Below are 20,000 nucleotides of genomic sequence, written 5' to 3'. Positions count from 1 at the left end.
CTATTGTTTCCTGAACTATAGGATTTGCTATTAAAGTTCCAGTGGGAGACATGGAATCCCATGTTTCTTTCCTGAAGTCACATGCACATTTCTTATCAAAGGATCTATGTAATCCAACTTCACACAACAATTGGTGCAGCTTCTAAGTTAATCACATCAATGACGATAAAGAGTACTTCCACTAAAAAAGAAGGAAGAAATTGGACAGAATGGGGAAAGGAAGGAAAGAAGAGGAAAAGAAAAATAAAGGAAAAAAGAAAGAGAAAATAAAAAATAAAGAAAAGTAGAAAAGAAGGGGGAGAAAAGGAAGAAAGAAGAAGGGAAATGAAGGATGGAAGATTGTACATCCAGCAAAAAAATGGGAATCCATGTGTTCAGCATACCTATCCCAGGGCTGACCTCAGGCAAGTGAACCTCACCTCCTGCCATGGTTTCTGAAACCACCATTAAAAGATCACTGTTTGGAAGTAATTATTATGATCTTTCAAAATACAATTTTTGGGGGGTGGGTGACACTGATGAATCCATTAGTATTTACCCATTTGTATGACTGTTTACCATTTAGTTTTGTTTGTTTTGTTTTGAGACAGAATAATACATAATAGCCAGAGGGTAGCAAACTCTCTTGGGATGAAAACTGATAGGACTGGAAAAAGTCAAGAAAACATAAGTTAAAAAGTTTTGGAGACCAATTTTCCCTACCTTGGCCTATGCTGGATGGTACTGGAGAGCAGAATTCTTTAAGCAGCCCTTTGCTCTTTGAGAGCAGAGGGTGTTCTATCTTCTGCAATCTCTCTAACATCTTGAATTCTCTGGTCAATATTCTTCCTTTTCATTCAGAGATCATCCAAGTTGGGAGTCTGGCTAGCAGTTAAAATTCTGGTTCCATTACTGTCTGAGTTGGAACATAATTGGGACTGCCCACAGTAACTGTTGTCTAAGAAAAGGTTAGAAACCCTTGCCTTTGTGGCTCAAGATGAATGAGTCTTGCTGGGGATAGGCCCTCCCTTATTCTCCCCTAAACCTTGGCAATGAGTCAAGAATGAAGCCTAGGGCTTTGCCCACCAGTATCCACAGGGAAGATGACCACAGAACAGATAACATTACTTTGATAACTAGACTTTAATATTACTTTGATAATCTATTATTATCCTCATCAGAAAAACAAGAGTAAAAGTCATATAATTTTGAGGCTTTTGTTAATGTCAGTCTGAGCTAGGACCAGCAAAGCTTATGTCTCTGATACAGGTTGCAATATAACATAACGATTAAACACCCAGAGGGCACTGAGACTCAAAACCAGGCTCCATCACATAATAATAATACAGGCAGGGAAAGGTTACTCATCTTCTCTAAGCCTATTCCTTTAGTTTGTAAATTAATCTTACATATGTTCCAAAATTAATCAAATGTCTAATGTTCGTAGCAAGTGAATATCTACTATGTGCCATGCACTGTCCCATGTACCAGCATATGGTAGGCCAACAGGACAATGAAAACAAGAAGAAAATTTAAGAAAGTGACTGCTGTACCTTAAAGACCAAACATGAGCTGGCCAGTGCTGCTGCTGCTGCTGCTGCTGTTGCTGCTATGGCTACAAGAGGTCTTCAAAAAGTTCATGGAAGTGCATGTTATGAAAAAACGCTATGCATAGATTTCAAATTTCTTGCACCAAAATAAACTTGTACTTCGATGCCATTTTTCCATGAACTTTTTCAAGTCCCCCACCTCTCAAACATTATGCATGACTATAAGGCATCTTTTAAGATTTTAATATTTCTTTCTACTCAACACTCGAGTATTTAATATGTCCATGAGCAGCTTGAATATGTTTCCTGGTGTTTATCACACACCCTGAGAGTATTACTTTCATTTGCTGATAATGGAGCTACAGCTGAAAGAGGAAGAAGCAGGTAGGCTCCAATGGTGGGTGCAAGTTGGAGCCCAAAGCGCTGAAAAAGATGTAAATTTGTAAAAGGTGTGGCATTTTCCTTTTGGTTTGTACATTCAGTATTTAGGCCATATAATCAGTGGATATTAGCATCTCTTTCTTTGTGTTCAGCTGAAACTCAAATCATTTATCAGCTGAGTACCTATGTGTTCTCTCAGGGCTCAACTACACTACGTGGTTAATAGCTGCTAAGTATAGGCTAAAACCTCCAGAGTGTGAGGCAGCTGAACAGGAAATACATCCTCTTCTACTTCAAATATTTTACCATAACATTTTGAAAAATCAACAAGCAATTACAATAATGATATACATTTAAACTAGAATTACACACAAATCTACCAACCAACACATGAGTAAAAACAAGTATAAACTATGGCTATACACAGGTACAACAAATCATCCGGCAAGTCTATTGAAAATAGGGTAGTTTTGTGCATTATGTCTACCCTGCAACATTTACTTACATCCTGTCTTCCTCATTCTCATCTGCACTCCCCATCACTCCTGACTTCTCACCAGCTGCTTTGATCAGAAAAGGAGCAGCCACTGGCTTGTTTGCAGGGATAACGCTATGTTGAACTAAAGTTTTTGACTTTTACAACGAGACATAGGCACAAGCTCATTTCCTTTTGTGGTTTCATACTTGACAGAAATTCACCGGAAACAACTAACTCAAGAACTCATAACTATTCTATACCCTTTCTTAGACATCGATCTTGGCATCTCAATCATACCTATGACTAAATTCTCACTTTTTAAAATAATTTTATTTAGATAGACGTAATAGAAATAAATATGTTTTACCTTCATGACTTAAGCCATTTCAGTATAGAAAGTTTCTGGAAACATAATATATTCCTTTGGCTTCCTAGATTTTACTGTATTCTACTTACAGGTCTTCAGAGTACATCATATGATCAGCAGCAGCTTTCAAAATGATATTTTTAAACAGACTCTACCTAGATACATCTAAGTCCAGCGAACAATTTCACAACATATAAATTTCTACCTATTAATAATAATAACGCCATGGCATATTTACAAGATAGTTTCCTAAATCAAAAACTATTGCATAACCATGATCTTTTTATCTACAAAATATTCAAAATCTTGACATTAATTAACCCTTAAGGGAACTTAAGTATGAAGACATAAATTAATGCCCTTCAGGCTTGTTTTGATTGTTACCAATACATAATGAACTTTCAGAGCATAAGACATGCTCTTTGCATTTCAAGAGCCTCAGAGTCTTAGAATCCGTCACAAATATTAAAAACAAAAAAAAATGAAACAAAACCCCCAAAACCAAAACAAAACAGTGTATCTCACATGATGGCACAGACCAAAAGGGAAATGAGAGTTCAGAGGGCAAACACTGAGGGTTGAGCATTTTGAAAATGACATCGTAGGGGTATGGAATGTGAAAGCAAATGAGTTGGCAAGCTGAGGGGAAAAAAACAGGCAGTCTAAGCAGGAAGAGAGGCATAATCAAGGTCTTGAGGTAGGAAGTTCGGGAACAAAATATTGACTCTTCGCAAACATCAATGAGCTAGATAAATAGATCTGGTCTAACTCATTTTATCGAACATGCTGAAAAACACTAAAATAATGTACTGTTAGAATTATCTCAAAATTAAGAAGAACAGATGAACAAATAAGCTCACAGAATTAACTGAACCTTACTGGGATAATTTCCTATTAATTTACCAACTCTCTTTGACTTCTGTGATTTATCATGATAAGGTCTTTAAATCAGAGAATAATTTACTGTATGGGAGTGTGTTGCTTTCAGTTTGAAGAATTTTAGGAAAAAAAACACGGGATTGTGATTAACATTATCACCCTCTGTGAGTAACTCCACATAAATTTCTCACCGAGTTCATTGAGAATATGGAACTGTGTGGAAAGTAGCTCAATTCATTTTGAACTCAAATCATTAACATGCTCCTAAAAGTCATCTCTTACATGTCCTCTTTTAAAAATATATATTCATATGAAACTATTAGGCCACAGAGAAAGTCATAATGTATTCTTTTATGTAAAAATGCATCATGACTTCCCCAACAACCTAATATTTACACATCTACCAAGAGGCTTCAGAGTTTTGCTTTGGTGCATGGTCCAAGGAGACATCTGGATTTTCATCTAAACATACAGAGAGACATTTTGCTACAATTGCATTTTTTGTTGATGTCAAATCAAGAGTCTTTGAGCCTCTTAAACTCTTTCAGTGGTTCTTGAAAAGTAAGAACATACAACCCTCAAGTCAGAGACCGTGGAGTAGATGGGAGAGAACAGAGACTCTAGGGCAGCACAGTTGGTGTGGACACACAGAAACATGAAGCTGGGTGGACACTAAAGGCCCTTCCTCAGCCTTCCAATAACTACTTCTCCTAGCCAGGCACTCAGGTCCTGGACAGTCACTCAAGTTGCAACCTTGTTAAGATATCCCTTTGCTCCCTCCACACCAATCTGTCTCCTTTACTTTCATCTCAGGATTCAATTCAAGATTTATCTATTTAAGGAATATTTCCTTTAATCTCTGCAAATCGCACTGCCAGTAGATCACTTATATCCTTACACGTTGTTTATATTGTTTTTAACTTGTTTATACCTGGTTTTCTTAACTGCAGAGGTTCTTCTAGACTGATTTAGTCTTGGCTTATTGTAAACAGATGGTAGATTACAGTATAACAAATTTGTAATAATTAAGATCAATGACCCATTTAACAATGATGTATCAGTCTATTGTGTGCCAGGCATGGTATTCAAGGTACAGAAGTAACAAGACCGACATACTCCCGCTTCCTAGAGAGTGTGACTTCTTAGGCATCTGCTTGTTCTTCATTTGACAGCCTTAATCTGTTATTGTGTTTGCCTAGGATGTCTTCTTGCTACCTTCCACCAATCTCACCTTTCATTTCCAATTCAAAAGCCAACCTGGATGTCTTTTACTATACTCTGCATGTAGAAGGTATTTAATAAATGAATATAAAGTGTGACTTAAAAATTCCAGGCACCCAGGAATTCCTTGGCAACATCTACAGTAAATCAAGGGCCAGTACACAACCAGCTCTACCATATTAGCTAGAATAGTAAATGCTTTTTCACATGTTTAAAGTTTCTGTCTTAGCAAAACCACACCTAAGGACCACAGCTCTTTGCTTCCTCTTAAGAAGATTATACTTGGCAGTAAAAGGGAGAGAGAGAGAGAGAATCCAGCATAGACACACCTAATACACAATGTTAAGATAGAGTCATTTTAATCTAGAATATTTTGCTGATAGACACAGGGTTTTTCCTTTATCCATACTATGAGTTATGGACTGGGTAGAACCACTGGTCATTGTGAATCATCTCTCAGTTTCCCATCATCAGGAGACAGTTTCATCTTTGGAGCTTGTCTTACCTGGTGGCATAGTTCCTCCCACTGTCTTTGCAGAAGCTCTAGGCGCTCGTTAAGGATGGAGATATCATCAGCACTGATATAGGCAGAGAGGGTGTCTTTTAGCAGAGTCAACTGGCTCAAGTCATCCGGCCAGCTCCCTACTGCATTTTCCAATTCCTAGATTTAAAAAAAAATATCCATGGACATCTGTTGTCAACAACCCCCCCCCAATATTTATTTATCTCTATCTCTATCAACTATTATCTATCATCCATCTATCTATTATCTATCTATCTATCATCTATCTATCTATCTACCTACCTATCTATCTCTATCTACCTATAACTATCTGTATCTATCTATCTATCTATATCTACCTACCTAACATCTATTATCTATCTATCAATCATCTATTTGTTCATTGTGATTTTCAAGCCACCAGATCAGGGATTTATTTTTTTTTCTTTATTTTTAAATTTCAATTTCTTTTATACATTCAATCTCATGTTACTTAGCTTGCAAAGTGAATATTCCAGCATGTGTACATTTCTCATCAGGCCAGTTGACCATACTATAAAGTTATCTTCAATAGGTAATTACCCATTTCTTTGTCCCATAAATGCCTTGCCTCTCTATTTTTCTCCTTAATGTCCTTCCTTAGACCCTACTCCTTCATCCACCCTCTTGCCACACTGTGGTATCCAGTAAGATATTCGGTTTTAAACTGCAGTCAGCCATGTGGGAATCAAGCTCCTTAACCACCACACCACCTGCTGGCCCCTGTAGTCAACGACTTTTAAGTTTTTTTTTAAGTTCCTCTTGATAAAATTTCTCTTCCATTCCACATAATTTGGAATTCACTTTATTTGCACCTTACATCATCTGGTAGATTGTCTTGTTCCTCTGGTAAAATATCAGGTACTTACAGAATCCTTCCACCACCTATTTATCATTTCACTGACTTGAAAACATTTTTTCTTTAAAGAAGTTGTTTCATTGGACCAGCAGTTAGCATAATGGCTATATCGCTGAACTCCCACGTAGTCGACCACAGATCACATCCCGGACCAGGTGGCTTAAAAGTCACGCAAGGCACATGTGCATGCGTGCTCAAGATCCCTAGAGGAGAACGGAGGAGAAGGGATTGTGGCGTGGCCATACCCCTGGGGGGTGATTTCTCACTTTCTATCTCTCTGTCTCTCTCTGTGTCTGTCTGGCGAGCACACGTGCCCTATAGCAAAAACCTCTCCAAAAAAAAAACAAAAAAGAGAAGTAGTTTCATCAACTTAGATGAATGCATGAAGTTTCATCACTGCATTGATCTTCTTGAAACTGGTCTCATAAGCCAGTAACTTTCATTTTCAACACTATGAGTTGCTACATTTATGATGCATACTTAGGATATAAAAACTGAGAAAATCTGTTGGAGTCACTATTCAACTTAAAACAATGCACTGATTTTATTTTCTGCAGGATCAGAGATATTTTAAGTTATTGAAACAAAAAGATTATTGACCCCGTCTTTTATGGGCATGATTTCGGGGAGAAAATAGACATAACGATGTCCGAATGAGTTGGGATTGGTTTTTGCAATGCTTCAACAGATGACCAGTTTTGCAGTTTGTAGAAATGTTGCTCTCGGACAGCTGTTGTGTTTGGATTATAACTAATTTATTGTGCAGACAGAGTGAGTATTCCACATGGCCTGCTTCCTCCCTTGTTGTCTCTTTACACGAGTGACAGGTTTCCAAAAAGCAAAGGCAATTAACAGAACCATCTGAGGCAATTCAGGCAAACGAGGTTTTAGCCTGATTTTTCCAGGTAATTGCTTTGTTTTGCCACTCACGGTGGTTTGGGGAAAAGTAACAGAGAGCTACACTGAAATGCATCCTTTCAGGCTACAAACTCAAAAGCTCACTGTTCTTGTCTTATATTTTGAGAGATGAAAAATGAGGTTACAGAGTAACAGTATTTGGCTGAAAGACCAAACCATCAACATGACTTAAACATGCACCATTTTTGTTTCTGCCCTTAGACATTAAACTGTTACACCAAGGTAAAGATTTTCCTCACTGTATCAGTGCATAGCTCCCAACTCACACATCTGATTTGGTGTAGAGATTAAAAAATAGTAATAAGCAATAATACCACCACCAGAAATCAGCTGCTTCAGATTCATGTATACCTATTCATCAGATGATCAAAGTGGTAAAAATATAAGTTTAGATTCAGGAAACCATGATATTCACTAACTTTTTTTTTCTTTTTTTTTTTGAAGAGGTTTTTGCTATAGGGTGCGTGCGCTCGCCAGACAGACAGAGAGAGACAGAGAGATAGAAAGTGAAAAATCACCCCCCGGGGGGATGGTCACACCGCAATCCCTTCTCCTCCGTTCTCCTCTTGGGATCTTGGGCACGCACGCACATGCGCCCAGCGTGAGTTTAAGCCACCGGGTCCGGAACTCGAACCGTGATCGACTACGTGGGAGTCCAGTGACATAGCCATTACGCTAACTGCTGGTCCCCATGATATTCATTAACTTTGAAAAGTTATTAAATTCATAGAAGAATTAGCTTTCTCTTCTGCAAAAAGGAACTAACAGAAGGCCCTCAAGAATTCTGTTCTTGCCAAGTGGCATAGTTACTGGCACGCAGGAGGAGCATAACGAATGCCCATTTCTGCTTATTGTGCATTTTCTTTAATAATTTTTAATACATTTATAATCGCAGGTTTAAAAGAAACCTGTTAGGTTTTATAACCTTCATGCACTTCTAAATGTAACACCCCAAGATAATATCTCACTTTCTCACCATTCATGATGTCAAGTATACCACCAATTGTTTGAAGAGGTTTTTGCTATAGGGTGCGTGCGCTCGCCAGACAGACAGAGAGAGACAGAGAGATAGAAAGTGAAAAATCACCCCCCGGGGGGATGGTCACACCGCAATCCCTTCTCCTCCGTTCTCCTCTTGGGATCTTGGGCACGCACGCACATGCGCCCAGCGTGAGTTTAAGCCACCGGGTCCGGAACTCGAACCGTGATCGACTACGTGGGAGTCCAGTGACATAGCCATTACGCTAACTGCTGGTCCCCATGATATTCATTAACTTTGAAAAGTTATTAAATTCATAGAAGAATTAGCTTTCTCTTCTGCAAAAAGGAACTAACAGAAGGCCCTCAAGAATTCTGTTCTTGCCAAGTGGCATAGTTACTGGCACGCAGGAGGAGCATAACGAATGCCCATTTCTGCTTATTGTGCATTTTCTTTAATAATTTTTAATACATTTATAATCGCAGGTTTAAAAGAAACCTGTTAGGTTTTATAACCTTCATGCACTTCTAAATGTAACACCCCAAGATAATATCTCACTTTCTCACCATTCATGATGTCAAGTATACCACCAATTGTTTTTCCTAACTTGTCATTTTTTGAGCTTCAAAGAATATCTTTAAATTTTTGTATTGAAAGACAAATTCTTATATCCACACTTTAGATTTCTTTGATAATTAATTTCTCTTCAATGCTTATGAATTATTGGCCAAAGTGAAGCAGAAAACTTCTGATTAAAATTCAAGTCATTTAAATATATGTGAAATTTAAACCAAATTACCCAAGAGCAATAATATGCAAATGAATAGGAAACACTGAGAACATGTATAATTAGAGAGACAACCACTGTTAAAGGTGCTTTAATACAATGGGCATGTGACACCCAGCGAAAAATTGCTGTTTAGGCACGCTACTTGGCAACACAGGTGTGAATGGCACTTACAGCCACTGAAGCCACTGAATCACTGAATCGCCTTGGGTTGCTCAGAATCCAAGGAGTGGTCTGTATTAGCTACTGATTTGCTTTCAAGTATGATCTGAAGTGTTGATTTTAATTTTTAAGTAGCTAGAGCCCTGAGTAATTTAAGGATCATGTATCTCCAAGCAGTAACTGAAATCAGCGATTTTTGCCCACTTTCCTTGCAGAAGGATGTGGAGGAAGGGGACGTTCTTCCAAAAGTCAGTGTCTGCAGATTTTCTAGGCAGCCCATCCTGATTCTCCTGCTCATAAACGGAACTTTTGTGTTAGAGTGATTCCCCAATGTGGATGCATTAAAAAGATTGCATTTATTGCAATCTTTAAATATCTTTAAATATTTAAATATCTGTTTAAATATCTGTTAGTGTTGTTTTACATTTTCATTTGTTTTCTCAGAGCAATCCTTAAACTAGTCTATAATCTCATCAACTAGAATAAATCAGTAGTGCAGGTTTCACTAAAAAGTCTGCCCTCATGCAACACACCAGGACCTGTCACTGCATGCCAACAGCTGCAGAGATTGATGGGATTATATTTCCAAAGGCATGTTTCCATGAGATATGCAGATAGTTTACAGTGAAATTTACCTTGCAACGCATTTGTTCTGCATGGAGTTCTTCATGGTGATCTGGTAGAGGCTGGGAAAGCTTCTTTTTGAAAGTTCGTAGTTTCTCCAGAGAATCAGCTATTCCTGTCTCACATTTTTCCCAGTCCTATAGTAGTATGTGAAAAAAATTGCATGAATTTTTTGGGAGGTAGGAATTCATGATGGGGTTGGGGGGCTGAGAAACATTCTTTTTAATTCCCAGAGAAAAAAATTAAAGTTACACTGAGGATTAGTGTGAGGGTATGTCCATACCCATTGCCATGGTTAGCAGAGGAGCTGAATTTGAAACTGACTCAGTTACTTTTTACTGTGTGACTTCAAGCTAATAATACTCTGCATTTCAGTGCTGCTATGTAAATGGAAATAAGACAAAATCTATGCAATGTTGGAGGGTTAAAAAGGGCAAAGGGAGCCACAACCCCAAGGTCACCGTCTAGAATATTATGGACACTCAAAGATATTACCTGAATCCAAGTCTTTCTACGGAAGTGGGGATGCAATCATAATAATTTAACTTTTTTTTCTCTTATTCTTGTTTCAATTTTCAGGGAGCAAATGCACTCATGAGAGACAGACAGAGAGACAGAGAGACAGAGAGACAGGCAGAAAGCACCATCCAGTGGACTGTAGTCATGCTACAGCCCCTTCTCACCAATTTCTCTACCCTGCTGGGATATGGGGCACCATGTACACATGCCCCTAGGCTGTTTTTCAAGCTGCCAGGGCTGGGAGTTGAACCATGGCAGGCCATGTGGGATCCAACTCTCTTAATCACTAGGCTACAAACCAATACTACCTTGTATATATATTTTTAACCCTACCCATAATTGCATCCCTTGTCTACAATCTCTCCTGCACCAAAAGATATGAAAAGAGAAGAAAAGGAATTTATTTAAGAATAAAAATACAGGAAGATAAGAAGAATGAAAAAAAAATGTGAACGTAATATAACCCTTACTCTGACTCAATTTGATATGTTAATAATACAAGCCACATAGATTTGAATTGTTACAGGGGAGGAAATACATACTACAAACGGCTGGGTATTTAACTGATTTTATCTTGTTAGTGTTGAAACATATGTAGCAAAAGGATTAATGTGTACATACAAACTGAGCAAATCAAGAAGTGGGAGAAGGGGGGCCAGTAGGTGGCGAGGTGGTTAAGGTGCTGGATCCTCCCACATGGCCAACCAGGGCTCGAGTCCGGGACCTGGTGGCTTGCCTTTTCACTTTCCCTCTCTCTCTCTCTGCCTGCCTCTCATTGGTTGAATTGAAATACATAAATGAATAAATAAAATTTAAAAAATAGAATGTTTTTTTTTTTTAAAAAAAAAAAAAAGAAGTGGGAGAACAGGGAGAGTGTACAATTTAAGTATGTGTATCTAGCGAGCCAAGCAGTGATCTGTGCTCTGGAGGACACAGCAGAGTATGTGGTAGGGTGTGACTGAGTAGATCTCTATGTACTATCAAGGGAAGACATACATCGTGTGGGTATGTTTTGAAATTTGGCATGTTAAACTAGAAAAAAAATGATTACCTCTGGCTGGTGGTGTGAGGAAAATTACATTTTTTTCTCACTCTGCCATACTTTAATTATTACCTGACTTTTACAATCAGACACAAAATCTTTTGTAATTAAAAAGAAATTAAAATTTTAAAAAATCATGTCTGGTGTCTCAGAGCCAGTAAAAATGAAATTCAACCAAAGAAGTCTCCTTCATTTTGTCCAGTACTGACCATTTGTCATCCTGTCTATTTCTGGCTTTACCACCCTCCTCCTCAGCAGCCAACACCCACACTGTAAATTACTGAGCTCCACGGAATCACAGTTAGGACCTTGGAGTAGTTAGCACGGTGCCAAATCCTGCCGTGTTTTCCTTCCTCACATCTCTTTCATCATCACCATTCTCTTCTGGTCTACATTATCTTCTCTCCTGACACCTTACTCTTAGCACAGCAACAAGTACTATCTCCACAACTGTCACCTGAAGGAAGTGTTGACTGAAGCGCCTCTCTACTCCAAACATTGGTTTCTAAACTGAACCGAGAGCTTCGCCCAAGATTCTTATTTCTTTTTAAAATTCCTTCATGGAACTTCCTGGAGCAGATAACCACATTCCATCTCCCCAAATACAGGGGGAAAAATCCACAATACCTTTGTCTATCACAGACGGATTTTTCTCAATTCTCCTATTTAAAAAATCTCTGCATTTCCAGGCTGTACTATGTCTAGCATAGTCAGGATAAACAAAGAGATTCTCTTTTCTGCTCAAATCCAACAACATTCTCGATTAAATAAGCACATATCCTGAAGTCTAGCAATATGCAGTCAATACATGCTCATTTATCTAAAAGAGGTAAAGCTAGTTCTTTTTTTATAAGAAAATTAAGAGACGACAGCAAGGTAGGTGAATATGCAGGGCATGGAATTTTAATAAATGGTATTTTTATTACATTATATTTATTTATTATCACTAAGACTAGTAATAGGTAAATATTATAGCTGTGATGAAAAGACGCAATAAAATGAGGCTATATAAACATTCAGATTTAAATGCGTAAATTTCTGCTTAGGCAAACACGATGTAGTGTATGATCCAAAATAACATAAATTTTAACAAAAGAATAGGGATTCCCCTTTCCAAGGATGACTTACATTTTAGAAATATAACCAAGTGGTTTTGCTACATGAATTATAAGAAAATGACCCAAGGTCAAGACCTGCAAACATCTATCAAAATGGATGTTTCACACAGCAATAAACAGCTGGACAAGTAAAGCAAATGCCATGACTCAGACATCGGCCTTATTAAGTCGTGGGAATACTTCCAAAAATCACATCACAAATAAAGAAAAATATATGATTAATATGTTCTCTATTGAATGAGTTACAGTGTTGTAAATCCTATTCTGAAGGCAAAAAAAAAAAAAACCAGAAAAAAAGAATCAGGCATATTATATTACTGATGAATGATACTGTGTGCAAATACCAGTTCTTTGTATTGTTCAGTGGCATTTGTAATTGGTTGTTTCCTAGATAGAAGATAAAATATTATTAAATAAAAGTAAGTGTGCATAACTTGGCATTAAAATAGTAATATTCATTCCATTAACTTTAGTTATTACTTTGATCCAAATACTTGACAGAATAAATTTAAAAGTTAGTCTCAGTATATCACTGGTTATTGTAAACATAGGTAAATCTCAGCATTTAGCTTACAGTGAGTGTGCTCGCCAGAAAGACAGAGAGAGACAGAGAGACAGAAAGTGAGAAATCACCCTCAGGGAGGATGGCCACGCTGCAATCCCTTCTCCTCCATTCTCCTTTCAGGATCTTGGGCACGCATGCACACGCACCCAGCGTGAGTTTAAGCCTCCGGGTCCAGGACTTGAACCATGGTCGACCACATGGGAGTCCAGTAACATAGCCATTACACCAACTGCTGGTTCCATGTAGTCACTTTTTTAAAAAGTTCATGATGGAGTATGTATTACAGAGAAAGAGAGAGTCCACAGAAGGAGAGAGAGAGAAAGAGGTATTTCTGACAGGGTTTCATGTCACAGTTCTGCTTCCCCAGGCTCCTAGTTAACTAGCACTAACTCAGCTTGAAAATAGGTGTGTCACCATGAAGAGCCTCTTTGAGTTGCTCCAAGGTTGAACTCAGGCCTTCCGTGCAGCCTCCACCTCTGTACGGCACCTCCCACTTGCACCGCCAGAGCGGGTTTGTTGTACTCACTTTTTAAAGTGATAAGACCATCCACAATGATAATTACTGTCATGTATTTAGTGCACAATATGGGCCAGGTACATTACTGCATGGTTTTCTTTCATTATGTCATTAAATCCTCACGCTGGCCCAGTGACGGAGGCTTAATTATATCCACTCTACAGATTAGGAACGACTGAGGCTAAGGTAGGCTGGTTTACTATGGTTTCTCACTTGAGTTCATCTAAACTTAGAGCCCATGGTCTTTTGTTTTCTTTGTTCATTCATGTTAGAGCATGTGTGCATGAGAGAAAAAGAGAGAGAGGAAGACAGAGGTGAGCACCCTCTACAGTTTCTGATCACAACCTGCTTCCTTTCCTCCAGCCCTCCAGTTGTACCATCAGCACTTGCATTCATGCACTTTCAAAACAGCTGATTTAATCAGCGCAGCTCCCACCCCCCCATCCACAGTTTTATTTTCATTGATTTCAGTTACAGTAGACAAAAATAATTTGAGAAAGAGAGGGCCACATTCACATAACTTTTATTACAGTATATTGCTATAATTGTTGTATTTTATTATTAGTTATTGTTGTTGATCCCTTACTATGCTTAATGTATACATTAAACTTTACCTGGGTATGTATGGATGAGAAAACAAGGGGACAGTGCTCAATAGCTCAATAGCATCCATGGTTTCAGGTATCCACTGAAGGTCTTAACACATCTCTCTCACAGATAAGCCAAGACTACTGCTAGTTTTATGCACGGAAGTGGAGAATAAGGGGAAGAGCATATTATGGGAAGTCTGGCTAGGGCTCTATTTCCCTAGCCTACTGTAGAATACATCTGCACTCTGTACCTGTCTGATCTAGAGATTTTATCTCAGACCAACTTGCTTGGATAAGCTAACCTAAATCAAGAGTTCTTTTTTGGGTTGCTTTTTCCTGCTATAAAATAGGAGATATCAATCTTGAAAACCACTTTAGCATCTTAGAAAAGGGAGTGAAACCTACTCTTTGAATTTCTGTCTGGATTTATAAAGTCATCACATGACGAAGGCTTTTCATTGGCCATTATTCAGAATTTATAGCTTGGACAGTCTTATTAGACTTGAAATTACTTTGTTGGGGGATTTTCCTGAAAAATGAAATGCTGGAAAGTGGAAAAGTTCCAGTTCATGCAAGATAGGACAAAGTCTTAAGTAAAACACAGAGGATCAAATACTGCAGGACATTACTTAATGATCTTTGCATTACTTGCTTCACAGGAAGACAAAGGGAGGATGCAGTACAGCTATTAAAAGGGTCTTTCAACATAACTTACTTTCAACAAGAAGGCCAGTTTTTTCTTCTGTTCCTCCAAACACATGCTGGCAGACTTCCATTTCTCTTGGATCTCAGCAAGTTCAGCCTGCAAGGCGGCCTCTGCTCCACGATCGGCTGAGAGCAGGAGCTGCTTCCCTGCCTCCACGGTGAGGATGTAGCTCCCTTGCTGTCGCAGGAACACTTTTTCTTTGAACTGAAAGGAGCCAAAGCTTTTTACTCTCCTGTCCTTTTCTTTACCATTTTCTTATGAATGCTTTTCAATGACCCAAAATTTACATAGCATGCTTCTTTCATCCAAGGTGCATGGACTGAACTGGTACTTTGTGCATGGATGAACCAAGGCATAAATGAATGAAAATATGGCAGGGAGGTGCTTCCTTTCTAACCAACAAGTTAAATACAGTCATGATACAATATGATTACTGCTCTATGGGAGGGACGCACAGGGAATACACAGGGACACTTGATTCAGCACGGGGTGTGTAGAGGAACAGAGAAGCTTTCATAAAGTGATGAGGATTGAAGGAGTCTTGAAAAGACATATGAATGTGACCACATTTTTTTTTTCTTTTTGGAGAGGTTTTTGCTATAGGGCACGTGCGCTTGCCCAAAAGACAGAGAGAGACTGAGAGAAAGAAAGGGAGAAATTACCCCCCAGAGGGGATGGCCATGCCACAATACCTTCTCCTCCATTCTCCTCTCAGGATCTTGGGCATGCACATGCACCTGGCGTGAGTTTAAACCACTGGGTCCAGGACTTGAACCATGGTCAACTACATGGGAGTCCAGTGACATAGCTATTACACCAACCGTCAGTTCCAGCAACCACATTAAAAATGACCTGGAGTGGTGAGTGTGACCCAGCATTGTAGAACAGAACACCTTCCTAAGAATAAATGAGGATGGGTAAAAACACTATAGGACAGAAATATGATGAATTCAGAAACTAGACATAGTTTTCAGTAGCTCAAGTGTGGGATATCAATGAGAGAGAGGAGAATGGAAGAATATGTGACAAGACCATGTCATAAACAGTAATTTGGTTTTCCTAGTTAAAGTTATTATAATTCACAGAATATTTAACTAGGAAGTAATGTGTTTGGATTAAAGTTTTAATAAAAAGCACTCAGCAGTAGGTAGAAAGTGGACTGACTGGAAGAATGGCATATGTTGGATATGCAAAGACAGGCTAGGAAGCTATCGTCTATCTAAGTGCAAAATCCTAAATCCTTATCCTTAGGCATGGCAGCAGGGTTGGAGACTTGAGGCAGATTAAATATGGGGAGTGAGACCTAAGGAAGAAAATAGCTCTAAAATGAATCGAGGGTTCCTGAGCTGATAGACGGGATAGCTGGTGATGGCATTGCCTTGGACTGCAGACATGGGAAATGGAGAATGGTTGGTCCAGAGACGGCAAGCTCCATTGGGACCCACAGGACACACTGCATCTGTGATGCACATAGAGATCTAAAAAGTGGCTGCATGCAAAAGTTGAAAACTCAGCAGGTAAGAAAGAATGTGAACTCAACTTGCTTTGCGTCTGCAGAAAGTGGGTACTAGATGCCATGTTTTAGGATAAAACCTTCCAGAGGAATTTGGGAGAAAGCGATTGGAGAATAGCGACATTTAAAGGACAAGGGTCCCATGAAATACACTGGGGAGAGCTTATTAGAGGTTAGGAAGTCACTGGGATGCTGGAGGCCTGAATTCCCAGGAGGGCAAGACTACCAGTAGGAACAGATGAGGATCTCCGACAGGACTGAGCCTTTGGTTGTCCCGGAAGTACTTAAGGTGCATGTTGAGATTGCTCTTGAGTGAAATATATACAATCAACACAAAGCTTTCTTTCCCTCGCTGTTGCCTTTTCATCCATGCTGGGATTCAATCCGCTGCTGCAGGCCTGGTGTATGCAGTGGAGGGTATCTTTGTGAATGACTGGACTCTAAACTCTCACAGTTAAATACAGGCTTTGTAATGCAGTCCTTTGGTGTATTTCTGTTGACACTTGAGGGCAATGTTTGTCCTGATTCAGATGTCACTCCAGAGTCCTTCTGAAGAACCGAGGCTAAGGTAAAGTGTGCATGGAAACGCACAAGAGGTTTGAGAACAGCGTGCTTTGCACCTTACCTGCACTTCATCAAAGAGGGTCCTTGCTTGTTGCAGTGGTATAGGGACACTTCCGAGGCCACTCATGGGTAGATAGGACACTTCAACCAACCACTTACGAAGCTTTTCTGCCATCTCTCTATAGCGTTGCCACTGGCGGATCTGGCTGTCAATGATCCCGCGCCTCTGCTGGGCCCTGCGGATCACTCCCTGCCACTGATTACTGAGGAGGGTCAATTTGAGGTTGAACTCATCCCTGGGGAAGAGGTAATTAACATGGTGAAAAGTGTCATTCTCCTGAATGGAGTTACCTAATCAGCCAATGTGTACATTCTTGACTGTAAGCTGGGAGAAGTGATCCAAGGCAGAGGTCGTCACATTATCACACCATGATCTTTATTGTGTCTACTGCAAGTGCAGCAATTTAAAAAATTACACTACAGTAGTCTCCCTTATCTGTGGTTTTGCATTCTGTGGTTTCAGTTATCCAAGGTCAACATGGTGCAAAAATAAGTGAATACAGTACAAGAAGGTATTTTGAGAGAGACTATATTCACACAACTTTTATTATAGCATATTATTATAATTGTTCTGTTTCATTACTATTTATTGTGGTTAATTTCATATTGTACCTAATTTAGAAATTACTTTTTAGGGAACCAGCAGTTAGCGTAATGGCTATGTCGCTGGACTCCCACGTAGTCGACCGCGGTTCGCGTCCTGGACCCGGTGACTTAAAACTCATGCCGGGCGCGTGTGCGTGCGTGCCCAAGATCCCGAGAGGAGAATGGAGGAGAAGGGATTGCGGCGTGATCATCCCCCCTGGGGGGGTGATTTCTCACTTTCTGTCTCTAATGTCTCTCTCTGTCTGTCTGGCGAGCGCACGCGCCCTATAGTGAAAATCTCTCCAAAAAAAAAAAAAAGAAATTACTTTTTACCCTAGGGATCTATGTATAGGAAAAAACATAGTTTACAGAGGGCTCAGTACTTCTTTGGTTTCAGGGATCTACTGGAGGTCTTGTGATGTCCCTCATGGACAGAGTGCCTCCTGCCTACTGTCCTGACATTTGCAAACACTATTTCCAGCCTTCAGCACATGTAGAAGATAAATCTATAACATGCTCATTGTCATTCACCCTCTCCCCGAGTAAGTAAAGGAGAAGTAGGGTGCCACAGGTGCAGTGGGAATAGCCCCAAACGCTAAATACACCCATAGCGATGTGTACATTGTCTTGTGTGTCTTACAGCAGGAAACACCTATGGAGCAAAGCTTATTTATAACCTCTTCCTTCAGCTAGAACCACAGCCACTTTAGACAGACAAAATTGTGTTAGTTTAGTTAGAATCATAACTCACTTAAGTCAACTGTAATATGAATCAAATTTTATTATTTAAAAAGATTTTTTAAAGCAATACTCCATAAACTCTCTTAGTATTTCCTTACAATAAAAGTCCAGTCCTTCAGAAAATTATTTCACATATTAATCTAAACTGTCCTTTCTATATTTTAGGCCCACTTCACTTTGTCTTTTTTATCCCCCTCAGTAGATGTGTTCACCAGAGAGACAGAGAGAAATAGACAGAAAGTGAAAAATCACCCCATAAGGGGAATGACCATGCCATAATCCCTTCTCTTCCATTCTCCTCTTAGGATTTTGAGCATACATGCACATGTGCCCTGTGTGAGTTTCAAGCCTCCGGGTCTGGGACTCAAACCATGTTCGACTACTTGGGAGTCCAGCGACAAAACCATTACCCCATCTGCTGGTCCCTCATTTTGCTTTCTAAAAAGTGAAAACTACTTAATCATCATGGTCTGTATAAAGGTTGCTCATATGTTCAGAGATATTAAATTTTACTGAGGCTTTCTCAATTTCAGGCTAAAGAATCACTTACATTGTAATGTGTTCTTCCTACCTCTGTGTTTTCTATCTTTAAATATATTGGGAACACTTTTTTTGTTGTTTTTTATTTAACATTGACTTTGTGGTTCTAGAACTGGCTAGTAAGGATTTGTCTGGCAACAAAGATAATTGATTTCTTTGTAAAGTATGGTGTTATTCTTATTGGTAAGCTTTTTCTGTATTTCAATTGCTTTTCTACTTTAGGTAACTGTGAGGTTCTAAGATTCTTCCCCCAGTGAATGTTGGAAATCATGGATCATATCAAACCTTATGTACACAGTGCTATGTTTTTCCTGTGCATACATATGGTAAAGTTTAATTTATAAATCAGGCACAGAAAAAGATGACCAAAAATTACTTAAAATGAAATAGAACCATTATAACTATATGCCAGCATTACTGCTCTTGTCCTTTGGGGCCAATATAAAGTCAAATAAGGGTACTTGAACACAAGCTCTGTGACACCGTGACGGCTGATCTGATAATCTAGATGACTGCTAATGACCAACAGTCAGGGAGCATGGACAAGTGTGGACACACTGAATAGGGTTGATTCACATTCTGGTTGAGAAGGGATGGAACTGCTTCAGATTTTATCAGCCTTCAGAACTGCAAAATTTAAAAGTTATGAATTCTTTATTTCTGGAACATTCCTTTAGTGTTTGTAGCTGCAGATGACCATAGAAAGCAAAACTGTGGGTGGGAGGAGGGTTGCTGTACTATCCTTTCCTTTCGAGAATGGCCTCAAAATTAATTGTACTTACTATTATGGATGCCTCCTCTTAATGTTTGGTATTATCTAGGGTCACTATAAATTCTGATTTCATAACCAAATGTGCTATTAGCCCTAAAGACTTATTTAATGATTCAGCATGTGCAAAAGATGAATGTATAATCAAAACCAACAAAGCCAGTATTGAATACAAAAAGTACTGAATAAAACCCAAGCAAAAAATATCTGATGCTTTTTCATTTTGAAAACAGATCCATAAGACAACTACTTAGATTTGGATAATGAATTCTGTTTTTGAAAGCAAATCTCATATGTAATCAATCACAGTAGAATCCAAATGTGATGAATAAGGCTCACGATATTTCCCTAGAAGTTATAAACATCTGTCAATTCAGAAAACATTTCACTTCGGAACTTTCAAAATGCCCTGTACCATAATAGGGCCCCTTCACGCTGCTTTCCCT

The 20,000-nt window shown here is 39.0% G+C and overlaps 1 protein-coding gene across 1 annotated transcript in view; it reads right to left on the bottom strand.

Annotated features, from left to right (window-relative positions):
- The window catches only part of SYNE1 (spectrin repeat containing nuclear envelope protein 1), a 596,966-nt gene that overhangs the window by 77,854 nt on the left and 499,112 nt on the right, over positions 1-20,000 (bottom strand). The window contains exons 125-128 of the mRNA XM_027769865.1: positions 16,921-17,155; positions 14,792-14,986; positions 9,737-9,862; positions 5,361-5,516 (exon numbers count right to left, since the gene is read on the bottom strand). Coding sequence (XP_027625666.1) covers positions 5,361-5,516; positions 9,737-9,862; positions 14,792-14,986; positions 16,921-17,155 — 712 coding nt within the window. The remainder of the gene's footprint in view (positions 1-5,360; positions 5,517-9,736; positions 9,863-14,791; positions 14,987-16,920; positions 17,156-20,000) is intronic.

The sequence above is a fragment of the Tupaia chinensis genome, unplaced genomic scaffold, assembly GCF_000334495.1.
Source record: "Tupaia chinensis unplaced genomic scaffold, TupChi_1.0 Scaffold000014_1, whole genome shotgun sequence".
In the NCBI taxonomy this organism is placed as follows: domain Eukaryota; kingdom Metazoa; phylum Chordata; class Mammalia; order Scandentia; family Tupaiidae; genus Tupaia; species Tupaia belangeri.
Note: the sequence above shows the minus strand (reverse complement) of the source record. Positions and strands in the feature narration are given on the sequence as shown.